At 38.5% G+C, this 21,988-nt stretch overlaps 1 protein-coding gene across 1 annotated transcript; it reads right to left on the bottom strand.

Moving 5' to 3' along the window:
- Positions 1 to 155: 155 nt before the first annotated feature.
- Positions 156 to 21,613, bottom strand: ada (adenosine deaminase). The gene is made up of 11 exons (XM_084429056.1): positions 21,280 to 21,613; positions 16,756 to 16,817; positions 15,418 to 15,543; positions 10,395 to 10,538; positions 10,146 to 10,261; positions 8,190 to 8,311; positions 5,790 to 5,861; positions 5,313 to 5,414; positions 2,370 to 2,437; positions 1,282 to 1,411; positions 156 to 1,183 (listed from the first exon to the last, which is right to left on the bottom strand). The coding sequence occupies exons 1-11, from the start codon at positions 21,319 to 21,321 to the stop codon at positions 1,079 to 1,081; spliced, it is 1,089 nt and encodes a 362-aa protein (XP_084285182.1). The 5' UTR covers positions 21,322 to 21,613; the 3' UTR covers positions 156 to 1,078.
- Between the last annotated feature and the right edge of the window lie 375 nt (positions 21,614 to 21,988).

Raw genomic sequence — 21,988 nt, 5'->3', positions numbered from 1 at the left:
AAAGTAGCGTCGGTTTTCAGCTATACGGATACAAAGTTGTCATCGACGACAGTGAAAATTTGAGACCCCGGAAAGCCCCGATTGACCAATTAAGACCCTCTTAATGACAACATTACAACATTTTTGTCATACCAAAGTTAAGAATCACACAAGCATTAAAATGCAAAATTATTTGTATTGATAGTTTACACAGTGAAAGCTCTCAGTTCCTTCCTTCCCAAAGTATTCATATAGTCCTTGTTTTCCTATGCAGTTCATATTATACAACAGAAAATGTAAAACCTGACACAAATATTTTTCACTAAGCTGATAAACTCCAAACCTGAGTTATATGAATCGTCTTTTGGTAAATGCCCTCTGGTGTTAGAACAAAGCAACGACAAAATTTAAAAAGGTTTTGCACAGCATTTCATCATCAGACCCAGTCACATCTAATAATAACTATAATATTAATAGTCATTTAATTATGTAACCCAAAGGTTTGTATAATGCATAGGCTATACAATGTACATAAGATAAGCACCATACATAAGATCATATTCTGGTTTAATGTTTGGGATTTATACATTCTTACCACTGTAAAAAAAAAAAAAAAAAAAAAGCTGAGGTACTAAATTAATTTGATTCACATAGCACCTTTCATACATTGTACAGCTTAACATGTTTTTTCTTTACATTATGGTCATATTCTGTGCTTGTACTGAGAATAGCATAAAGTATAGTGGCTTATACTAAGTAAATATGAAATAAGACTAATATTTTAATGTTTAGGCTACAGATATTACAAAACCTGAGGAAAAAATGTCCATGTAGATGAAAATCATTTGGTCAACCAGTATGCTAACAGTGGTTAATGAAATATAGAGACAAATGTAACATTTATTTTGATGAATGGCACGTCTTAAGTTTCTTAAATCATTGATGGAGGGTTGTATTCATGGTCTTTATCATTTTTGTGTAAATATTAAATTGAGAAATATGTGTGAGTTCTCCAGGTTTCAAGGAATCAGGACCCACATTCACTTGTGAAAAGGCAAATACCCTGAAAGGCTCTGTTCGCTGCATACTTGTTTACAGCTCAAAAGCTGGTGCTTTCCACCATGTCATAGGCCTTATAGAGTTGATTAAGAAGCTCCTTTTTCTCATTTGCAGGAAGGAAGCAGGACTTAGCTGCATTTATATTCTGTGGGAAGGGAAGCAGACAGGATAATTAAAATAATTTTCTCCATGATATTTGTATCTTGGACTCCATTAGAGTGTTTTTGGCAAATTTTATCTCACCAGTCTCTTGAATTCTTCTTCAGTGAAGCCCATGTATTCCTGCACCACCTGGTAGTCTGAGTTCAAGGTGGAGTCAAAGATGGTAGGATCATCTGTGTTTAAGGAGTAGTTGGCTTTGTCCTCCCTGAATCTGAAACACAACAGGGCATTCCTTTCACACTTCCAACTAGTTAACCCTGGGTCATTCTAAACCCCGGGTAAACAGAATCCTAGGTTACTTTAGGGCTTTTCACACTGCGCTGAACCAGGGTTATCGTCGTTCTAAACCCTGCTTTTAACCCCATAAGGAATGTTTCATACTTGTAATTTAGAATGGAGTGGATGAATTTTGGAGTGTTAGAATGTTATGGCGAGTTGCTTAGCTACAGACAGCCAATCATGTTGCTTGTATCCACTGGCTTTGGACAGTCACTCACAGACATGTACATTTTTCAGCGTTTTGAGGGGACAAATGTCAGGTATGCTTATGCATTCTGTCCTTTTAAGTGTCGCATCTTAAGACATCACATCCTGTTTTTGGTTCGCTTAGATTTCTTTAGTCCGTGTTGCGTTCATATTTCAGTCGAACCGCACCAGAGTTCATTTGGAAGCGGACTGAGAGTGAGACTCATCTTTTCAGAGCTCTGTCCAATCGAACCAAAGCTGCCAAGTGTGAACACACCCTAAATTACGAGTGTGAAACGTTCCTTCACACGGGGTAAAAAGCGGGGCTTAGAACGAACCTGTGGTTAAGCACAGTGTGAAAAGCTCTAACATGAATTGCCCAATTTACTTCTGAAATGTGCCATATTTCTGAGTGAAACACAGTAGTCAAGTGTTAAAAATGCACAGCGGTAGGTCTATTTTATTTTATCCTTAGGGAATGGATTAGATTTTAAAAAAGTGGACGTTATACGCAACAGAAATGAAGTCAGACCGAATGGGAGTTTGCTAAAACAGTTTTAAAAAAGCTATTTGTTGACATCATCAAATATCCCAAATGGCCTGACTGATGGAAAAGTGGAATAACATGCACCAATAAATCATTCACAATAAGACCAGGAACATGCATTAAAAAAATTAAATGAAGTAAATAAACCTATTCTCACTTGATGAGAGGATGTTTAGTGAAGTCTGGGTCACAGGCTCCAGTCAGTTTGCTAGAGACAGGGCACGTCTAAAACAAGAACACACACGTAAACGCCATCAAGATCACAGTGACGTTGAACATTGTGTGCATGTCGTTAACCTCCTTTGAACATCTCATAAATATTCTGGTAGCAAAAATGTAAATATTAGTACACTGACAGACTGTACAGCCACTTGTATAAACACAGATGTTAACTAAATTGTCCACTAGAGGGCGGTATGGGTTTACATTTCAGGAAATATTACACTTGGTGTTTCTCAGTTTGTGTCCAGAGCCCCATCATGCAATTTTAATGTCTCACTAATCTGACACACCCGATTCAGGCCATGGAGCACACAGCTAATTACCCAACGAGATGTTACATAATGAAGATATCAGGGTAAGTGGCCATAACCTATGCAATATTTTCTGGTTATCTGTGTCAAATATTTTCAAAGATAACAAACATCAAAATGTGCAATATACTAGCAAGTGTGAGTGTTTGTATGTATATGTGTGTATATATACAGTAGTTAACATTTGAAGTGGATAAAAAAAGTTAATCAAAGTTGTTCATCAAATAAGAATGGGTATTGTTCAAAATTCATGTATATCTTAGATGAAAGGTTTTGATCCACTTAAAACGTATACTGTGTGTATGTATGTATGTATGTATGTATGTGTACATACATACATACATACATACATACATACATACATACATAATATACACTCACCTAAAGGATTATTAGGAACACCATACTAATACTGTGTTTGACCCCCTTTCGCCTTCAGAACTGCCTTAATTCTACGTGGCATTGATTCAACAAGGTGCTGAAAGCATTCTTTAGAAATGTTGGCCCATATTGATAGGATAGCATCTTGCAGTTGATGGAGATTTGTGGGATGCACATCCAGGGCACGAAGCTCCCGTTCCACCACATCCCAAAGATGCTCTATTGGGTTGAGATCTGGTGACTGTGGGGGCCATTTTAGTACAGTGAACTCATTGTCATGTTCAAGAAACCAATTTGAAATGATTCGAGCTTTGTGACATGGTGCATTATCCTGCTGGAAGTAGCCATCAGAGGATGGGTACATGGTGGTCATAAAGGGATGGACATGGTCAGAAACAATGCTCAGGTAGGCCGTGGCATTTAAACGATGCCCAATTGGCACTAAGGGGCCTAAAGTGTGCCAAGAAAACATCCCCCACACCATTACACCACCACCACCAGCCTGCACAGTGGTAACAAGGCATGATGGATCCATGTTCTCATTCTGTTTACGCCAAATTCTGACTCTACCATCTGAATGTCTCAACAGAAATCGAGACTCATCAGACCAGGCAACATTTTTCCAGTCTTCAACTGTCCAATTTTGGCGAGCTCGTGCAAATTGTAGCCTCTTTTTCCTATTTGTAGTGGAGATGAGTGGTACCCGGTGGGGTCTTCTGCTGTTGTAGCCCATCCGCCTCAAGGTTGTGCGTGTTGTGGCTTCACAAATGCTTTGCTGCATACCTCGGTTGTAACGAGTGGTTATTTCAGTCAAAGTTGCTCTTCTATCAGCTTGAATCAGTTGGCCCATTCTCCTCTGACCTCTAGCATCAACAAGGCATTTTCGCCCACAGGACTGCTGCATACTGGATGTTTTTGCCTTTTCACACCATTCTTTGTAAACCCTAGAAATGGTTGTGCGTAAAAATCCCAGTAACTGAGCAGATTGTGAAATACTCAGACCGGCCCGTCTGGCACCAACAACCATGCCACGCTCAAAATTGCTTAAATCACCTTTCTTTCCCATTCTGACATTCAGTTTGGAGTTCAGGAGATTGTCTTGACCAGGACCACACCCCTAAATGCATTGAAGCAACTGCCATGTGATTGGTTGATTAGATAATTGCATTAATGAGAAATTGAACAGGTGTTCCTAATAATCCTTTAGGTGAGTGTATATATATGCACGCACGCACATACATACGCATACATACACACATTATATATAAGTGTAATTAATTACTGCAATATAATTAGTTACTTCTGATGTAATTGCATTAAATACTATAGACTTATTACACAATTCTATCAGAATTCAACAACTATTGTTAAAAATGTATGTTTTTAATGTAATCTTTTCCGTTTAAATACTTTGGTCAGTTCAAGAATAATTAATGCAATTTTATATTATTTATTTGAAACAGCAGTTTGATGTCTGTCCTTGTATTGTTGCACTGGTCGATGCTGATATAAGATTTAGCAATGGATATATATTCACACTACTGTTTAAAAGTTTACATTTATTCTGTAAGATTTTTTAAAAATGTTTTTGAAATAAGTCTACTATGCTCAACAAGACTGCATTTATTTAATAAAAAATACAGTAAAACAATAATATTGTAAAACACTATCATTTAAAAATTATAGTTTAGTATTTTAAAATGTAATTTATTCCTGTGTTATTAAAGCTGAATTTTCAGCATCATTACTCCAGTCTTCAGTGTCACATGATCCTTCAGAAATCAGTCTAATGGTCTGATTTGGTGCTCATTTTGGTAAATCGAATGTTCAAAAGTACAGCATTTATTTAAAATAGAAATCTTTTGTGACGACATAAATGTCTTTACTGTCACTTTTGATCAATTTAATGCATATTTGCTGAATAAAAGTATAATTTTTTTAGTAGTGAAATTAGTTCTGAGAAAAGCTTTATCGTCATTGTTTGCAAATGCTACTTTCTCATTGGGCCATTGTATATGAGCACTTTGACCAAGACTGGAGTCATCCAGTGCAACATGCAGATCTATATGACACATTGTAAAGTCATGCACATTAATGGCATTTTTATCAGACTAATGATGTAAATGTATGTGGGTGTGTATCTCAGTGATTTCTGCAACTGTCAGAAAGCTGCCATCTACTCTTACCTCAAAATGCATGTTTTGTTGGAGCAGTTGTTGGTACAGCGCTGGATCTTTAGGCGTGTTGTATCCATGTCCAATGCGTTCTGCTTTCAGAACTTCCACAGCCTGCAAAGGGAACATACATTATATAATGGAAAGGGTTGGCAAAAATATTCAGATACAAGGGCGTGTTTTTTTTTTTTTTTTTTTGTGGTGTGACATTTTGAAAAATGAGCCGAGCAGTTGTGGCGTTTTCTAAAATATCTCTGCCATATGATTTAGTACTCAGGAAGGAAATGCACTTCACAGACAGAATTTCCTCACAGAATCACTCTAAAGCTGACAGTTAAGAACAGACTCCGCATTGTTACACAATTTTCCATCTGCACAACAGAAAGCAGATGGACGAGCACTGTTGCCGTGCGAAGCACATTTTGTGTGGTTAGCGTGTTCTTGCTGAATTCGATATTGTAAATGCTAAGCAAAAGAAGAAACATGTACCTCCTTCACCACACTGGCAGGGCCCACTTCTCCCGCATGCACTGTTCTGTGCACCTCACTTCTGACTGCTTCCTGTCAAAAACAAAACTCTGTAAACTCACAGCTAGAACACTGCCTGCTTTTCTGCAGATGTAGCATCCAAACACAGCACTGCAGCATCTGTAGCATGTGATGTGAAAGATATGGCTTTCAAACACGTGATTGTAATCTTCAGTTAGATCATGGGATGACAAAAAAAGCGTGTTTTGTTTCCTGAACATCTCAGCTACAGCTCTTAGCACGCTAATGGTACAAACAGATGTCTCTGTCTGTTATCTAAATCAGTGGTTCTCAACTCCAGTCCTCGGGACCCACTGCTCTGCACATTTTGTATGTCTCCCTTATTTAACACACCTGAATCAGATCATCAGCTCATTAGGACAGTGTTCGAATTGTGTCAAAGCTCTTGGGGGGTCCCCCCAAAAAAAACAACAAAAAAAAACGTAATAATATAGCCTACATATTTTCATTTATTTATTTCATATAATACTATAATTTCTTTTTTCTTAACTTTTAGTGTTTCAGAACATGTTTTTGCAGTTGAGCATTAACTCTGTGCATAATTGATGAACAAAGACTTTTCTCCACCCAAAATCTATGTAATAATCCGGGTTTTTCCTGGGTTAAAAATCCCGATCATTTATTTTAATAAGATAATTAAATGTGTATTTTTCGTAGACCATCATATAGCCTACTGAGTTTCCCACAGTATTTTTATGGATTGAGCTCGGTACCTCTAGGGGGGTCCGGGGGCATGCCCCCCCGGAAGAAAATTTTGTACATTTTAAAGATAAATTCATTAATCTGGTGCACTTTGAGTCACCCGAATCTGCTGTTAAAAATAAATAATCCACCCGCCAACCTCCCGAACCTATGATATTCTCTGATTTAGATATCTGCATCTGATCATCACATTTCAATTATTCTCAGTGTTAAGCATGATAATATGATGAAATATCACACTGTAGGCTGATTTAAAATTAAGATTTATTTAAAATAAATTACAAACTTTTGTCAAAATTACATTTCCAGCCTAAACAGAGGCTTTACTCCCTTCAAACTTAAATTGTCAATGTTTCATTACATCACTGTTGGAAAACACTCTTATCAGAATAATTTTTTTAGCTTTATAAAGTGCATTTCTTTCCCTAATTTGTACTCTCTATACTCTTTCCCTACTCTCAGGGAACTGAGGTTACGTTAGTAGCCTAACCGAGTAGGCCTACGTTATTTCTTATTTTATTTTTTTGATATTGAAAATTGTTTTAATCAGGGCATTTGTCCGGTTGGGCAAATAGGCTACAATTCTCTTTCACTTGTCCCTTAAAAAACACACGCACGTGTCCCGGACAACCGTTAATGTCGAAATTCTATTCAGATCAGTAAATTACCAAACAATCATAAAAGAAAGAAATATTATCTTACTGTCATCGTGAGGTGAAAATGAGGATCCACTCTGCCAGACTCTCGTGAAAGTGCTTATCTATAGCACGAAATTTATTTCTCGTACCATTTATTCGCCAAAAATAGTTTTTGCGTGCATATGATACGCACTTTATGGCGTGTAATACGCACGTACTCCACACCCCTAATCCTACCCAAGGGGTTTGCAGTGTGTATCATTTACACGCAAAAAAACTAAAACAAAAAACTATTTTTGGCATATAAATGGCACGATCAATAAAATGTATCTGTTTATAAATTTGAGCGTCTTTTCAGACGCAAATCTAATTTGAATTACTTTCTAATAGGAGTGGCAGCGAAATACTTTGATTAAAAATAAATATATTACCTAATAAATTATGTTTCTATTATTTTAGTTTTAATGAAAAACCAGGGGATCCCCGAGGTAATTTTTTGGGGCCTTATGGGGGGTCCCTTGATGCTTATGGGGGGTCCCGGACCCCCCCCAGCCCCCCCTCAATTCGAACACTGCATTAGGAGAGACTCCATGAACTGAACTGAGTGTGTCAGATAAGAGAGACCTACAAAATGTGCAGAGCAGTGGGTCACGAGGACTGGAGTTGAGAACCACTGATCTAAATGATGGATAATAAGAGTTTCCAAATCAACAAAGCACAGTTAAATCTCTTTAAGTTTTAAATACATCAACTAATCAAACAGTTTTACTATGATGTTAGACTTGTACATGTAAAGTCCTTCAAATATCCAAAAGTATTACCTTTTTTTCTTTTTTCAGGGAAGTCAAGGAAAAGAAGACCTTGACAAAACTATTTAGATAAAGATGAGTTTGTCTCTAGATTATCTACTGAGAAAAATGCAGCAGTGACATTTTTGTGGTTTTCCATGCTGGAAACCGTTTGCAAATGCAGCTTATATGAAGTATGCATATGTTCTTACCTCAAATGCTCTCCTGTGTCCTGTGTTCTCACAACTTAGGGATTCATCTCCTGCTAGGTCTATTGCCACAACTCCTTCTTTACAGTACTTCTTACAAAGCTCGACCACTTCCATAGACCATTCTACAATGACAATAAGCAATAGATTATAAAGGTCATTGGTTTGGGTGCATACATACTGCCTGGCCAAAAAAAAAAATGTCCTGGCAAGTTTTTTAATGGCAGTGAATGGTCGTTTCTGTATTGGCTTAAGTATTTGTCTATTTAAATCTTAAAGGGATAGTGCTCTGGGGGGTTAATAAAGGCCTTCTGAAGCGAAGCGATGAGTTTGTGTAAGACAAATCACTTCAGAAGGCCTTTATTAACCCCCCGGAGCACTTTTATGATGGATAGATGCACTTTGATGGACATTTTTTTTTTAAATATAACTCTGATTGTATTCGTCTGAAAGAAGAATGTCATATACACCTAGGATGGCTTGAGGGTGAGTAAATCATGGGCTAATTTTCATTTTTGGGTGAACTATCCCTTTAAGATTTAAAGAGTCTATGACTGGATCATTATTTCTGTGATTATTATGTTTCTAGCATGTTATATATTTGGCAACAGTTCATCTAACCCTAATTGATGGAGTGAGTTGCTTTTCATTTCTTATTAAAGGTCAATTCATACCGCACAGACAAACACCAAGTTGGCAGTTGGATTTAGAACTTTATGAATGTACACACTGCCCCAATAAACACAGACAAGCGCTGATTGAACATGTTCAGTCGGGTGAAAATCTTTTAATCTTAAACTTTCGAAGTGGTGACTATTACTTCCTTTTATACTACCGTTCAAAAGTCTGGAGTGAGTTAGTACGATTAAAAAAATTAATACTTTTATTCAGGAAGGATGCATTAAATTGATCAAAAGTGACGGTAAAGACATTTATAATGCTGTAAAATGCTGTTCTTCTTAACTTTCCATCAAATGATCCTGAAAAAAAGCATGTTTTACACAAAATTATATAGCAGCACACCTGTTTTAATGTTAAAGATAATAATAAATGTTTCTTAAGCACCATGTCAGCATATTAAGGCCTGTTCACACCAAGAACAATAACTACAAAAATAACTACAACAATATCTATATTAGCATTCACATCAGCGAACAATATCGTTCTGTCTATTATAGGTGTGCACTGCAGTTTTGTCGTCTGTCGCTTTAAATACTCGAGCACTAAAAGGAGAAGGGATACTGATTGGATGTCAATGTTTTTATTGTTCATCAACTAGAACATTTTATTTCTGAAAGTGACTACAACGAAGTTGTTTCTCTGTGCTGTTATTGTTGTGGTGTGGACTCTACTATTCTTTTGTCTTTAGAAAGATTTTTTTAATATGTCTTTATCGTTATCGTTATAGTCCTTGGTGTGAACGGGCTTTTAGAATAATTTTTAAAGGATTATGTGGCACTGAAGACTAGAGTAAAGGCCTCTGACAATTCAGCTTTGCCATCACAGGAGGAAATTACATTTTAAAATATATTTAAATAGAAAACCGTTACATTATAAAAACTGTTTCACAATATTACTGTTTTTAGTTTTGATCAAATAGATGCAGCCTTGGTGAGCAGAAAATACTTCTTTCAAACAAAAAAAATGAAAGGTCATACCAACCCCAAACATTTGAAAGGTAGTGTACATGACAAATCTGTTGTTTCAAGGGTTACTTGAATAGTGTATGTATTTATAAAACACATTGCACATGAATCACCAAGGCTTCCAAATTCACAACAGCATTTCCAAACAGCCCATCTTTTCTGAATTTAAGATGGGAACAAAAAATCTGAGCCAATCCGGCTGTGGATTAATGGGCTTTAAATGAAGGATGACAGTAAGGCGTATCCTCTCAAACACACAGCACACTGGGTGGGGGTGGTTGAGGGGGAGAGGTGAGAGGTGAGAGTGCATTACTTGGCATATGACGCATGCAGCACAGAATGGACCTGACTTTAGTTTTGAAGGCCTTCTCTCCCTCCTTAAATCCCTGGTTCACCAGGTCCACCACATCATCTGGAGTGATGTCTCCTCTGGGAGGAAGAGAGAGAACAAAGCCAAGAACAGTGTTATTGTGAAAGAGAAAATGCAAACCAACAAGACTATTGTAACATATAAGGACAATAAACAATGCACGCAATAAAACGGCAGATTTGGTACACGTACGGTTTTTGGTCCCATTGTATAGGATCCACTCCCTTGTTGGCCAGTAGATGAGGGCTGTATCTGGCTTCAACATAAATCACTCCCTCGTTGGCCTTTGTCTCTACAAACTCATACGCTATTCTCTTGATGGCCTCTCTGTCCCCTCTGCAGATGGAACATGCAACAGATAAGACATCATGACAAACAAACAAACCCACTACCCGAATGGGCCTTGTGACTACAGAGTCACTCCATATCTCTGAAGAATGTCGAGGACTCATAAATGTTATGAAAGATATGCTATATGTTAGAAATTGCTGAACGAACAAATTGGCATATACATATATCCAGGGCTTGACATTAACACCCACCAAATGCGGTCCACCCGCATTTGGCGGGTGTTAATGTCAAGCCCTGGATATACGTATATGCCAATTTGTTCAGCAGTGGCGTGTAACTAGCCACTTTGGCGGGTTGAATTCTATTTATAATATATACATTTTTCAAGTGTTGTCTTTTTAAAAAAGGCATCTGAAATAATAAACTAAAGCCGGGGACACACTTAAGGACTGTAAGGCTGATTATGAATGTAACTTGATACTTACGAGTGATCATGCCCAAACGCGCCGAGTCAGAGACAGTTGCGTTTAGTTGCTGTTCACAGTTGTTTTAAAATCTGCTACAGTCGCTGGAAACAGTCTGTAAGCGTGTTCAGTCTTAGAATGTTTCAACTAGTCGTTAAGTGTGTCCCCGGCATAACTGCAATGTAGTGTTGTCAAAAATAATGATTTTCTGATATATATTAACACTGAAAAATCTTAAACGCTTTTAATACTCATTTTCTGCAGAATAGATATACAGATTCAAACATATTGTTATGTTTTAATTTGAAGTAAACAGTTGAGAAAGAAAACGTATGTGTAACCCGTGTGTCAGGTCTTAAAGTGACAGCAGCCTAATATACCTGCTGCCAAATTATGAGATATCTATATGGCAGTTTTTCCCCATGGTATCGATGTCAAAATTGTGGCCAGTGAAAATGCTGAGTGGCTAGTAACTTTGGAAAACCACTAGCCACAGTGGCTGGTGAGCAAAAAAGTTTGTCAAGCCCTGTGTGTGTGTGTATATTTTCTGAGAAATGTTGTATTGTAACATTTCTCATGTTACTTCCTCCTTAGGCCGTGTGTCAACCAAAGCGTTTTTTCACGCGGCTGCTGTATTTTTTCAATTGTTTTCAATGGTAGCGCCGCGTTTTTTAAACGCCACGAGCATGATAATTATTTATTTTATTTATTTTTTCACGCTGAAGCGCTGATCGCCCACCGTTTTTTACTGGTCGCCGAGAGTTGAAGAATGTTCAACTTAAAACGCAGCGCTCATCACAGTCACTTTTTGCCCAACCGTCCAATCACAGTGGAGGAGGGGCGGGACTAATACCACACTGACCAACCGATGACAACAACAAGCATAATAACGGAACAAAATAATTTAAAACAAGAGCCAGAGAAAATATGTTACATTATATCGACATTTTAATATAGAATCAACACAGACACAAAATATGTGTGAAATTAGATATTAGTAACACTTTCGTGGATTTTCCGGGGCGGTTTCTTCATTAGGGCGATAGGGCGACGCACCATGAAAGTGTGAAAGGGACTTTTTCAATCACAATCGCATTCAACCACAGAGTTACCTAGCACCTAGTTACCTGTATTTCTACCTCTGGAAATATTCCAATCAGCGTCAAGTCACGTTCTGTGGAATACCGAGTGTTCCCATAGCCTTCCATACAAAGATTTATTTTTTCGAACTGCAGGCACTGCAATGCATTCTCTACGGGTTCCGGGAGGCGATATTTTTTTTCACAGGATGGTAGGGGAAGACTCATGAATATTCATTAGGGAAGTCATCCCTGATTGGTCTGATGACCTACCCCTAACCCCACCCCTAAACCTACCCGCCACTGGGGGTCTGATGACCTACCCCTAACCCCGCCCTAAACCTACCCGTCACTGGGGTTAAGTCCAATCAGGGATGACTTCCCTAATGAATATTCATGAGTCTTCCCCTACCATCCTGTGAAAAAAAATATCGCTTCCGGGAGGGCTCGCACTAACGTGCTTTCGTCATCAGACGTAACATTATCTTGTGCAGCGGTTGGTGGAAATAAATATACCTCTATTAATAATCTTTAAGCTGAAGTGACATCCAGTAATTTCCTCAGTGCATAACTTGCATTCCACGGACATATTCTCCATCTGTAAATGTTAGAAAGTCAAGCAAATCTTTCCATTTTGCTGTCATGAGTGGACGAGCCTTCTGAATGGTAAACTTCCGTGAACGAGCGCCGCCGCGTGCATGCACAATAGAATAGGAGCGCAATAATTCTGACTAAAATATATATTAAAGCTACACTGTGTAGGATTTTCTCCCATCTAGCGGTGAAATTGTTTATGACTACCAACTGAATATTAAATTCATACTTGGAGTCGCGAGTAATCTCCCCCTCGCATGCTACTGAGTGTAAAAACACAATAGGCGAAGCTTGAATTTCCAGGTATGTCCCTCTTTGGCTAATGTATTTTCAAGATGGAGGCGCAACATGGCTGCCGCCAGAGAATGTCTAATATGGCGAGAAGTTTCACTCTCACTACACTTCCGGCTTCTGAACTGGTTGCAGTTCCACTCTGATTCCATATGAGGGCGCTCACAGGACGAGTGCAGAATGAATGGAGGTCAATGGCGGTATACCCCTCTAAATCCACTTTTCTCAGGATATAATTTTTTGTCTAGTAATTTGAATGTTGTATTCGAAAGGAGATGCAAAGAAATTACACATTGATGGGTGTTAGATTTTTTAGAGTCACTTATTTGCTTTAAAAAGTCTTTCAAAATGTCAATGACGTCAGAATGCTAGCGTGTAATGGGCAACAACAACTCAACCTGTAAGAAATCAAAACGACATAAGTACTCGTTCATTCAACTTTCGACCTAAAACCCATGTTGGACTTGCAAAATCTACAATCAGATCTGAGATTTCTCAACGGCAATCGGGTGAAAGAGACAAATTTAGCCGTCTAGCCCCATTGACTCCCATTCATTTTGCACTCATGGCGATCGCCCCCAGTGGAACTCTGGTGGTACTACAACCAAAATTCGGTACAATAGGGCTTAATAGGGAGTGGGCAGGCTCTCCGTAGACGGGCTCTGCTGCCGCCATTCGAGCGACTCGCTTGTATGTATTCTAAATGGCAGATTCTACGCAAGGAATGTATTTTTATGATATCCGTTTTTATTTTTTTATTTTTTTAAGTTTAGTAAATTTAACTAGTTCTTTAAAAAGCATTATTTTGTTTTTAGATTGCAATGTTAGAATGTAATGTGATTTGACCCCTTTTTTGGATAGACTGCAAGGTAGATAGACAGCAAGGTTGCATTCACTGTGTTTGCTTTCTTAGCCTTCAATATGAACATTGTTTGTAGCACAATATTGATCAGGATATGAAATAAATAAAAAGTTTTATTAAATAGCCTACAGATTTTTTTTAAATTCAAATAGAAAAAAAATGTAAATGAGATTATACCATATATCGCCATTTAGCCCAAAAATTCAGATTTCTTTGGCAATTGGCTATTGCCCAACCCTACCTTATGACATGCTTTAAATGCTGACTTCTCCATTTTTAGTTAAGCAGTAGGCTAATGATACAGTATTATCACTACATCCAGTCCTGCAATAATAATTCAGTTTGTTTGCGCCCCTCAGCTGGCTAAAAACGCTTTGGTGGACACACGGCCTTAGAATCGCTTATGTTGTCTGTTTTCTCATTTGTAAGTTGCTTCTGATAAAAGCATCTGCTAAATGAATAACTATAAAGGTAAAGAGATCATTGGAAAAACACACATGACATCTCTGGTTATTTTGCTTATGAACTCAGTGTTGTGAATATGTGTAATTTGATTGATTTTCCTTCTTTATCAAAGGACAAATATAACACATGCTTTAAAGAGACATTCTGTTAGAAATGGCTGCATTGACTGAATATTGTTTTATTTACACACTCATAAAAAGAAAAGTTTCTTAATTGCATAACCATGTTCCAATGTTCACTTGTTCCAAGAACAACCACAACTGCAAGATAGCAAAGGCCATAATACTTTTTACAACTCAGTAACACTAACGCTATGATACTTATTTTAATCAGCTCACTGGCACGGATATTTTTTCCTTCTCTTAGTCACATTGCGCTCGAAAGTACTAAATAAAAGTGCCATTTGATTGGAGCAACAAAGCATGTTTCTGGTTTACACCACATGACGTGCATTGAGCCTGTTTAAAGCACAGGACAATTAAGAGTCTAGTGGGGGCCAAAAACAGCCAGTGAGTTCCCTGTGTTGTTGTGGGGGACGCGCATGCTGTAAACAAGGCCCTTTTAAAGCTTCCAAGGACTAGAGGTTCTTTTTCAATGAAGCTTGTCAGCTGCCGGCCTACAAAACTGCTGGCGGCTCTGCTTTTCATGTCTTCATGTCAAAGCATTTATCTCTCATGTTCATGAATCTGAGTGGAAACAAGTAGAAAATGTCACATTATCTGACTCTTGTTGAGAGGATTGTGTGCAAGGACAACAGAAAAGCCTATGCCGAGGTTATATGTCTGTTGCTATAGCGACAAGTGGTGAAGCTGTGACATGAGCTGCATGTAAAGATGTACGTTGGACCTCAGAAATGATACTATGGCTTTGAGGGTGTATCCACCTCCAGGCTCACTCACTCACTTATTAACTACTTGAGCGATGCTTCAGATATGTGTGAAAAAGTGAGCTAACATCCATGGAATTCATTATTGACTTCCCTGTGCTGAGGGACTCAACAGTATATGGTGCCCTTGAATCATTTGATGCATGAGGAACCACATTTTTTACTGATCTAAAGAGAGTAATATAATATACTATGAAATCCCATTACATGCAAGATCTTTAAGCAAATTACACAACACAAATTATTTGAAGTCAGCAGATATTTTCTCAACACAACTACTTACGCAATGACAGGCATGTAGTGTTTGAACTTCTCAAGGAATTCTTCGAATTTTTTGACCGGCTCATGAACTTTGCAAAGGTCTCTCATTTTATCCTCACCGCTCACAGGTAGAGTGATTCCCCGCCGCCTGAGACACAGTTCCAACAGAGGGCACTGGTTAGAGCTTTGAAAGTTTTAATGGAAAGACCACAGAATTGCCTAGAATTACTGTATTGTAATATCCATTTACCAAAGAACATATGGTGCTTTTGGTTCATTATAAAAATTCATTTGAAGCTTATCCGATAGCCCAGGTCAGGGTTTTTTCCCCACTTGAAAACCACTCAATCCCTGCCAGAATATTTTTTTATTTCATGAATAAATAGGATAAGTTAGTATCACAAGCTGTTTCTTTGCATTTATTGTCAGTACTGGGCTTGCAGTTCACATGGGTATAGGGTACTTTGTACTGTGTGTGGATGACAGTGTTTGTTCGCCACCACTGAAGACCAATTTTGACCAAGGAAAAACCCTGTAGACATTCACAAATCTTTAATTCTTGGCTAAAAACACACTAAAGCAGGTCACAACTTCATAGTTCACAGTGACCATGGGCTGACAGGCTTCAAAAATAAGTCTAGACAATCATTGTAAGTAGTTCATATTTTATTTGAGAGCTGCAGTGCAGGTAAGATTAGATTGGCAGTTAATAATGACTTAAAGGGTTAGTTCACCCAAAAATGAAAATTCTGTCAGTAATTACTCACCCTCATGTTGTTCCAACCATGTAAGTCTTTCGTTCATCTTCGGATCACAAATTAAGATATTTTTGATGAAATCTGAGAGCTGTCTCACTCCTCCATAGGCTTTCAGAGGGACCGAAACTCGCCGGCCCAGAATAGTTATTAAAAACATCGTTAAAATAGTCCAAGTGACTACAGTGGCTATACATTAAGTTTATCATGCGACGTCAATACTTTTTGTGCGGAAAAACAACAAAAATAACGACTTTATCCAACTTTTAGTGTTCTTCAATGTGGGCCTCTGACGAGAGTTCACGGGAGCGCCAGGACGCATGCGCGAGAACTGAGATTACGCCGTTCTGAGTTTCGGTCCCTCTGAAAGCCTATGAAGGAGTGAGACAGCTGTCAGATTTCATCAAAAATATCTTAATTTGTGATCCGAAGATGAACGAAAGACTTACATGGTTGGAACAACATGAGGGTGAGTAATTACTGACAGAATTTTCATTTTTGGGTGAACTAACCCTTTAAATGTGGAATTCTTCCTTTTGGATCCAGAAGGCTTGAAATATAAATGATGGTTCTTAGTGTATGTAATAGGAATGCATGTCACTTACTTTGCTACATCTATAATGGTCTTAATTCGAATAGCACCATCAAGATGCACGTGTAGCTCAACCTGCAAAGATAAAGGAGCAGCAATAAAATACATCTGTATTTCAATTGACTTTTTTCACACCACTGAACAACAAGTCACAGTGAATTATAGGGACACTCAGCCTGTCGTATTCAAATAGTTAGCGGAGTGTCCTTCTCACGCAGCTGTGAAATGCTCCTCGTGAAGCACATCTAGAATGTGGAATGCACGACTGGGTGAAATGAGTTCAGTGGAAAGGCTGGGGATGCCAGGCACGGTTGTGGGAGAAGTGAATGTAATGGCTCCAATCTGCTGAGATGTACTGAGAGCATGGGGGAGATGTCCTGACAGATAACCAAATTAAATTGTGACCCCACTCACCAGCAGCTGTGAAATAAACAGCAAGGAGGATAGAGGCAAACCATAAAGAAAAAACCAAAGGCCTAGATGATTAACAAAACAAGGAACATGTGAGAACTAATCAGAAACACTAGGGGCTTTCGCACTGGAGGAACATTTTCATAGTTCCTAGAACTATTGGCAGAAGTATCAGTTATTTGGCGTGCAGGAACTAGGAATGATTTTAGTTCTAGGAACTCCTTTTGGAGGAACTAATTTAGCTCTTACAACAGAGTAGGGTCTAAACCAGCACTATAGGAGGAACTACCAGTAACATTAGTATACGCTGATTGGCCGAACGCCCGCGAAACACCAGCACCCACCATTTTTTAACACACAGATTATAGCCTATATACTTACTCCAGAAACTAACTCAAATATAATAACACAAATATACTTTATGTATTTAATCTCACTTTATTAACCAATGTCTTTGCTGCTGACATTCAATGATGAATTTCACCACACCGATAAGTAAAAATTACTTTAAATAAACATCACATTTGTGTTTCTTTCCTTTTTTTAATTGCTGAAGTAAGAGTGTTAAGCTTTCTTCTCATGCGTCTTATTCTTCTGCGATCCAGAATGGCAGCACAACTGAAAGGTTTGTTTGAGCTCCGCCCTCTACTGTACAGGCGTGAATTTGCAATTCCTTTGGTGTTTTGGTGTGAAAGGGCCTTTACATTTGCAAAAGATAGAACTTTTGTGTCTGAGGCCCCGTCCACACTACTGCGTTTTCATTTAAAAACGGAGACCTTTTGCTACGTTTGCACCTCCTGTCCACACTAAAACGGCAAAAACGGAGACCCAAAACGGAGAAGTTTAGAAACGCTGCCGACCCGTTTTTCGTTTTGAATCTCCGGAGGGCGTTTTAGTGTGGACGGGTCAAAACGGAGGACTTTAGAAACGATGACGTAGTAGAGGCTCACGCTCGGATCTATGATTGGGTGTCATCAGTCATGGCGTAGGCTATATCTTTTCTAGCAGCTGTTGTGCAAGTAAATTCTGCATTTTACAGTGCTAACTGCCTACATGCGCCGGAGGCAAGCTATTATTCGAGCGATCTGTGACAATTCCCGGTAAAATAGTGACAATGTGACAATTCCCGTGTGCAACTGACAATTCCCGATAAAATAGTTTACGTTTGACAATTCCCGGTATCGACCGTGTACATGGAGCGTCGGTTTTGGGTTAACCCGGGAAGAACCAGCGCATGGTGGGATAATTTTATCAATGAAGTTGTGTTTACACCGGCTCGCGCATGCCCAGTGTTGGTGAATGGTCACGTGATCCGCGTTTTCAGTCGTTTTAATGTGGACGGAGATCAATTCTAATACGCAGCTAAAACGCTGGTGTGGACGGAGATCGTATTCGTTTTAATTCTCCGTTTCTAAACGAAAACGCAGTAGTGTGGACGGGGCCTGAGCCCAGCCCTGGTGAGAAGAAGTAACACAAAAGTAACGTAAAACATAACTTTCCATAAATTTCCATATGCTGCTGGCAAAACCAGCAATGCATGTTTGAGAGGTGGTTGCATTTCAGACGGGAATCATGGCAGAGTCGACGAAGAAAGCGCGGTCGGAAGAGTGCAGAGACAGCTCTGCGTGAGTGGTATTTACGACAGTAACGTTACCTTACGAAAGTACTCCACAGCGACTCTAGGGGTCGCTGTTTGAGAAAAACAGAAACTGCATAGTGTGCCTTTAAAAAGTAACTTTCCCCAACACTGAAACTAAATTATAAAGAATTCACAACATTGTATTACAATAGTTTACTAATTACAGTGTTATTTGCTTAGATTTGTTTTGTGTTTTAACACCATTTTGGGGAAGTGTTGAGTTTAGGAAATGATTAGGAGAGAAAAGGGGTGATAGGATCATTGTGCACATGTGCAAACAGCTGCGCCACATCTTTGACCAAACTGCTCTACAAAAAAACCTAAGTAATGGCTGTTAAGTGGATCATATTTTCTCAATGCAATAATATACAAAAGATAAGGCCGCTTTCAAACAGACCCTCATGAGCATGATAGGAACCAGATATTGAAAGACATCAACACTGATTATGCAGTGTGATCTCCAGGGACCAGCCAGACAGAGGGAAGCACGCAGAGTATTAAGACCCTTCCCCCACTCCAGGAGGAAAAGGTGGTGTGCAACTGCATGTAGCATTTGCATTTTACATGAAATGATATCAACACCTTCAGCGCAGCTCAAAGATGGAGAAACACGTGCTTTGTTGCTTGAGATGCCTGATAAATCTACACAATCTCAAAGCAAACTGGCCTTGATACAAAGAAATAAAACTATTCTTTACATTTTTTTTCAGTACAAAAGTACAGCGTCAACTGCTCACTCAGCCTAAAGTGAAGCTTTAGAGTCTATAATGTTAGAAAAGACGATCCGCACCCTCGAACAATATTAAATCAAAACATTCCAGGATAATGTGATTCATTTTCAGGTTTATTAAAATCATTTTCTGCAAGACACTGCGTGCCTTTGGCAGAACTAAGCAAGGATGATGTCACCTCTAGTGCTTTCACTTAATTGGTCTTCAGCTCAGTTACTCGGATACGGTTAACAGAGCACGAGGCCCAATGGGACCACAGAGAGTCAATCATTTTTTCAAAACCTCACTAGGCTGCATTCAGTTTAATTCATAAAATAAACAATTTGCTGAATATAAAAGCTCCCAAAAGTGTGCATTTATGCTGCAAAGCATTCTACAATATAATGAATAGTTTCTCACATGCTCTACCACAGTTATTTTGCGAGCCATGTTGCTGTGCTCAAATATCAAAGTAAGACGTTTGTTATCAAAATACTGTCTTGTTGTTAAGGCGTTCTTGTGTATAGATTAGTAATTCAGTGTTGTTCTTACAATGTTGCTAATATGTCACTTAGACTGGATAAAGCACTTATTGTTCGCTGGCAAAAAACAATCCAGGTGTGTGACTTTTCAGTGTTTCACTGTATAATCATGTACACATGTGACATTTATCTTGGGCAGTTGATAAATTATGGAAATGACTCCCTGTCAAGTGCCACTTAATCTGATGAATTTCTCATAATGCAAGTATTATGAAGGGTGAGATTTAGTCACGGAATGGTCAGTTGTTTACCACCTACAATGATTGCAGATCTTTGTTAGTTCTTTTACAAATTACAATCTAATTGCCCCGTTGAATGTAAATTAAACAACTGATTAACACCTTTTGAATATGTGTTTACAATGAGGCATCCCAAAAGAATGCTGTGCAGTACCAGGGCAGATTCTCACACCATGCTGCTGACAAAGGTGTAAGCTAAAACCTAATTAATGTGCAGTTCTCAAATAAACTTTAAGATATGTGCAATGCATTCAAAATGATTTAATGGATAGTGCACAATCCCCAAAAATTGGCAAGGTTGCATAAGAATAGGCTTGAATTCTACTTTCAGTAATGCAGCTGTCAGTCATCCACCTGTACATTGTCACTGTAATACAAGAACAGTACAGAGAACTTATCAGTCAGCTCTTTCACATACGTTATTGACACTTCCACAGATTATCTGCTTATCGGCAAACTTTTGGTATCAGTTCTCCAGGCTGACTTCTGCTTGCTGAGTCAGTGCAATAACTCCAAAGGGCAGTTACAATGCTCTGTGTGTATCTCCCTGGAAGGCCTAGAAGTGTGAACATTATCCTGGAGCATTCTCTCCTTCATCACTGCTGTGTTACTGTATGTGCTTAACACACATCACTGTTAGAATATTGCTGCACCAACTTGCATCACTATCTCCTATTCTTAAAAATATATCTCTAACTATTTGTGTGAATGTTTCAATTTTTCATGATAATGTTTTTTCTCCTTTTTTACTTAAAATAAATTATATTTTAACACTTAAAATACCTTTACCATTAAGTCTCTACATTTTTATTAGCCTATTATTATTAAGCATCAGATTTAAGATTACTTTAGGTGTTGTTAGGGTATCAGGACATACATTTTGGCATTTTAATGTGTGGTGATTATGGCTTTATGGGACACACATTTTTTAAAAACAGCATTCCACCCTAAATGCATATAGGCTATATTAAGAACAACAACAGTAACGACACTAACCTTAGGTTTGTCAAATGCTGGTTTCCCATTCTTTTCAGCCATCGTCTTGACTCGAAGAGTAAGTTTGTCGTTTTATAACTTGAACACACACACCGGAACCTGTCAGCTCAAGCAGTGAAGTTCAGCTTGCCCATGCACGTTACTATTATACACGCGCGGACAAAGAACACGCCTTATTATGAACAGATAATGAAAGCAACAAACCCGCCTCTACATTAGCGTACAATAATCCACCTAAACACGCTCAACTGGTTACAACAATAACCGAGCAACCCAAACTGACAAACGCACCCGAAGCCTTGCGAAGAGATTAAACCGAAATCCTATTAGAAGCTTTTAAGAAACACAGTAATGGCACATCTGATACAGACGCGACGCGACACTCTAGAATGATGAAGCAAGCGTCGGAAGCGTTCTATTTGCGTCGCGTTGCACTTTGGTGTGGTTTTGGTAAAGGTTTACCAAACTAACGGTTTGCTTAATTATATTTTATCTCAGTAGGCATCTTTACACATCCGAGTTAAGTTATGTGACATATGAAAGAGTCAGTTTCACAACTTAACTAGTCTACTGTTGCATAAAGACTGACTAGAATAGGAAGTTAGGCGAATAGCTTGTTTAACCCAGCATACATTCTTAATGTATGAATGTACATTTAAATAGCCTACTAAAGAATACCAATCGAGAATCCATAAGAAAATGATAGGTA

The sequence above is a fragment of the Rutilus rutilus genome (genome assembly GCF_951802725.1).
Source record: "Rutilus rutilus genome assembly, chromosome: 13".
Lineage (NCBI taxonomy): Eukaryota > Metazoa > Chordata > Actinopteri > Cypriniformes > Leuciscidae > Rutilus > Rutilus rutilus.
The sequence above is the reverse complement of the archived record's forward strand: the minus strand, read 5'-3'. Positions and strand labels throughout refer to the sequence as shown.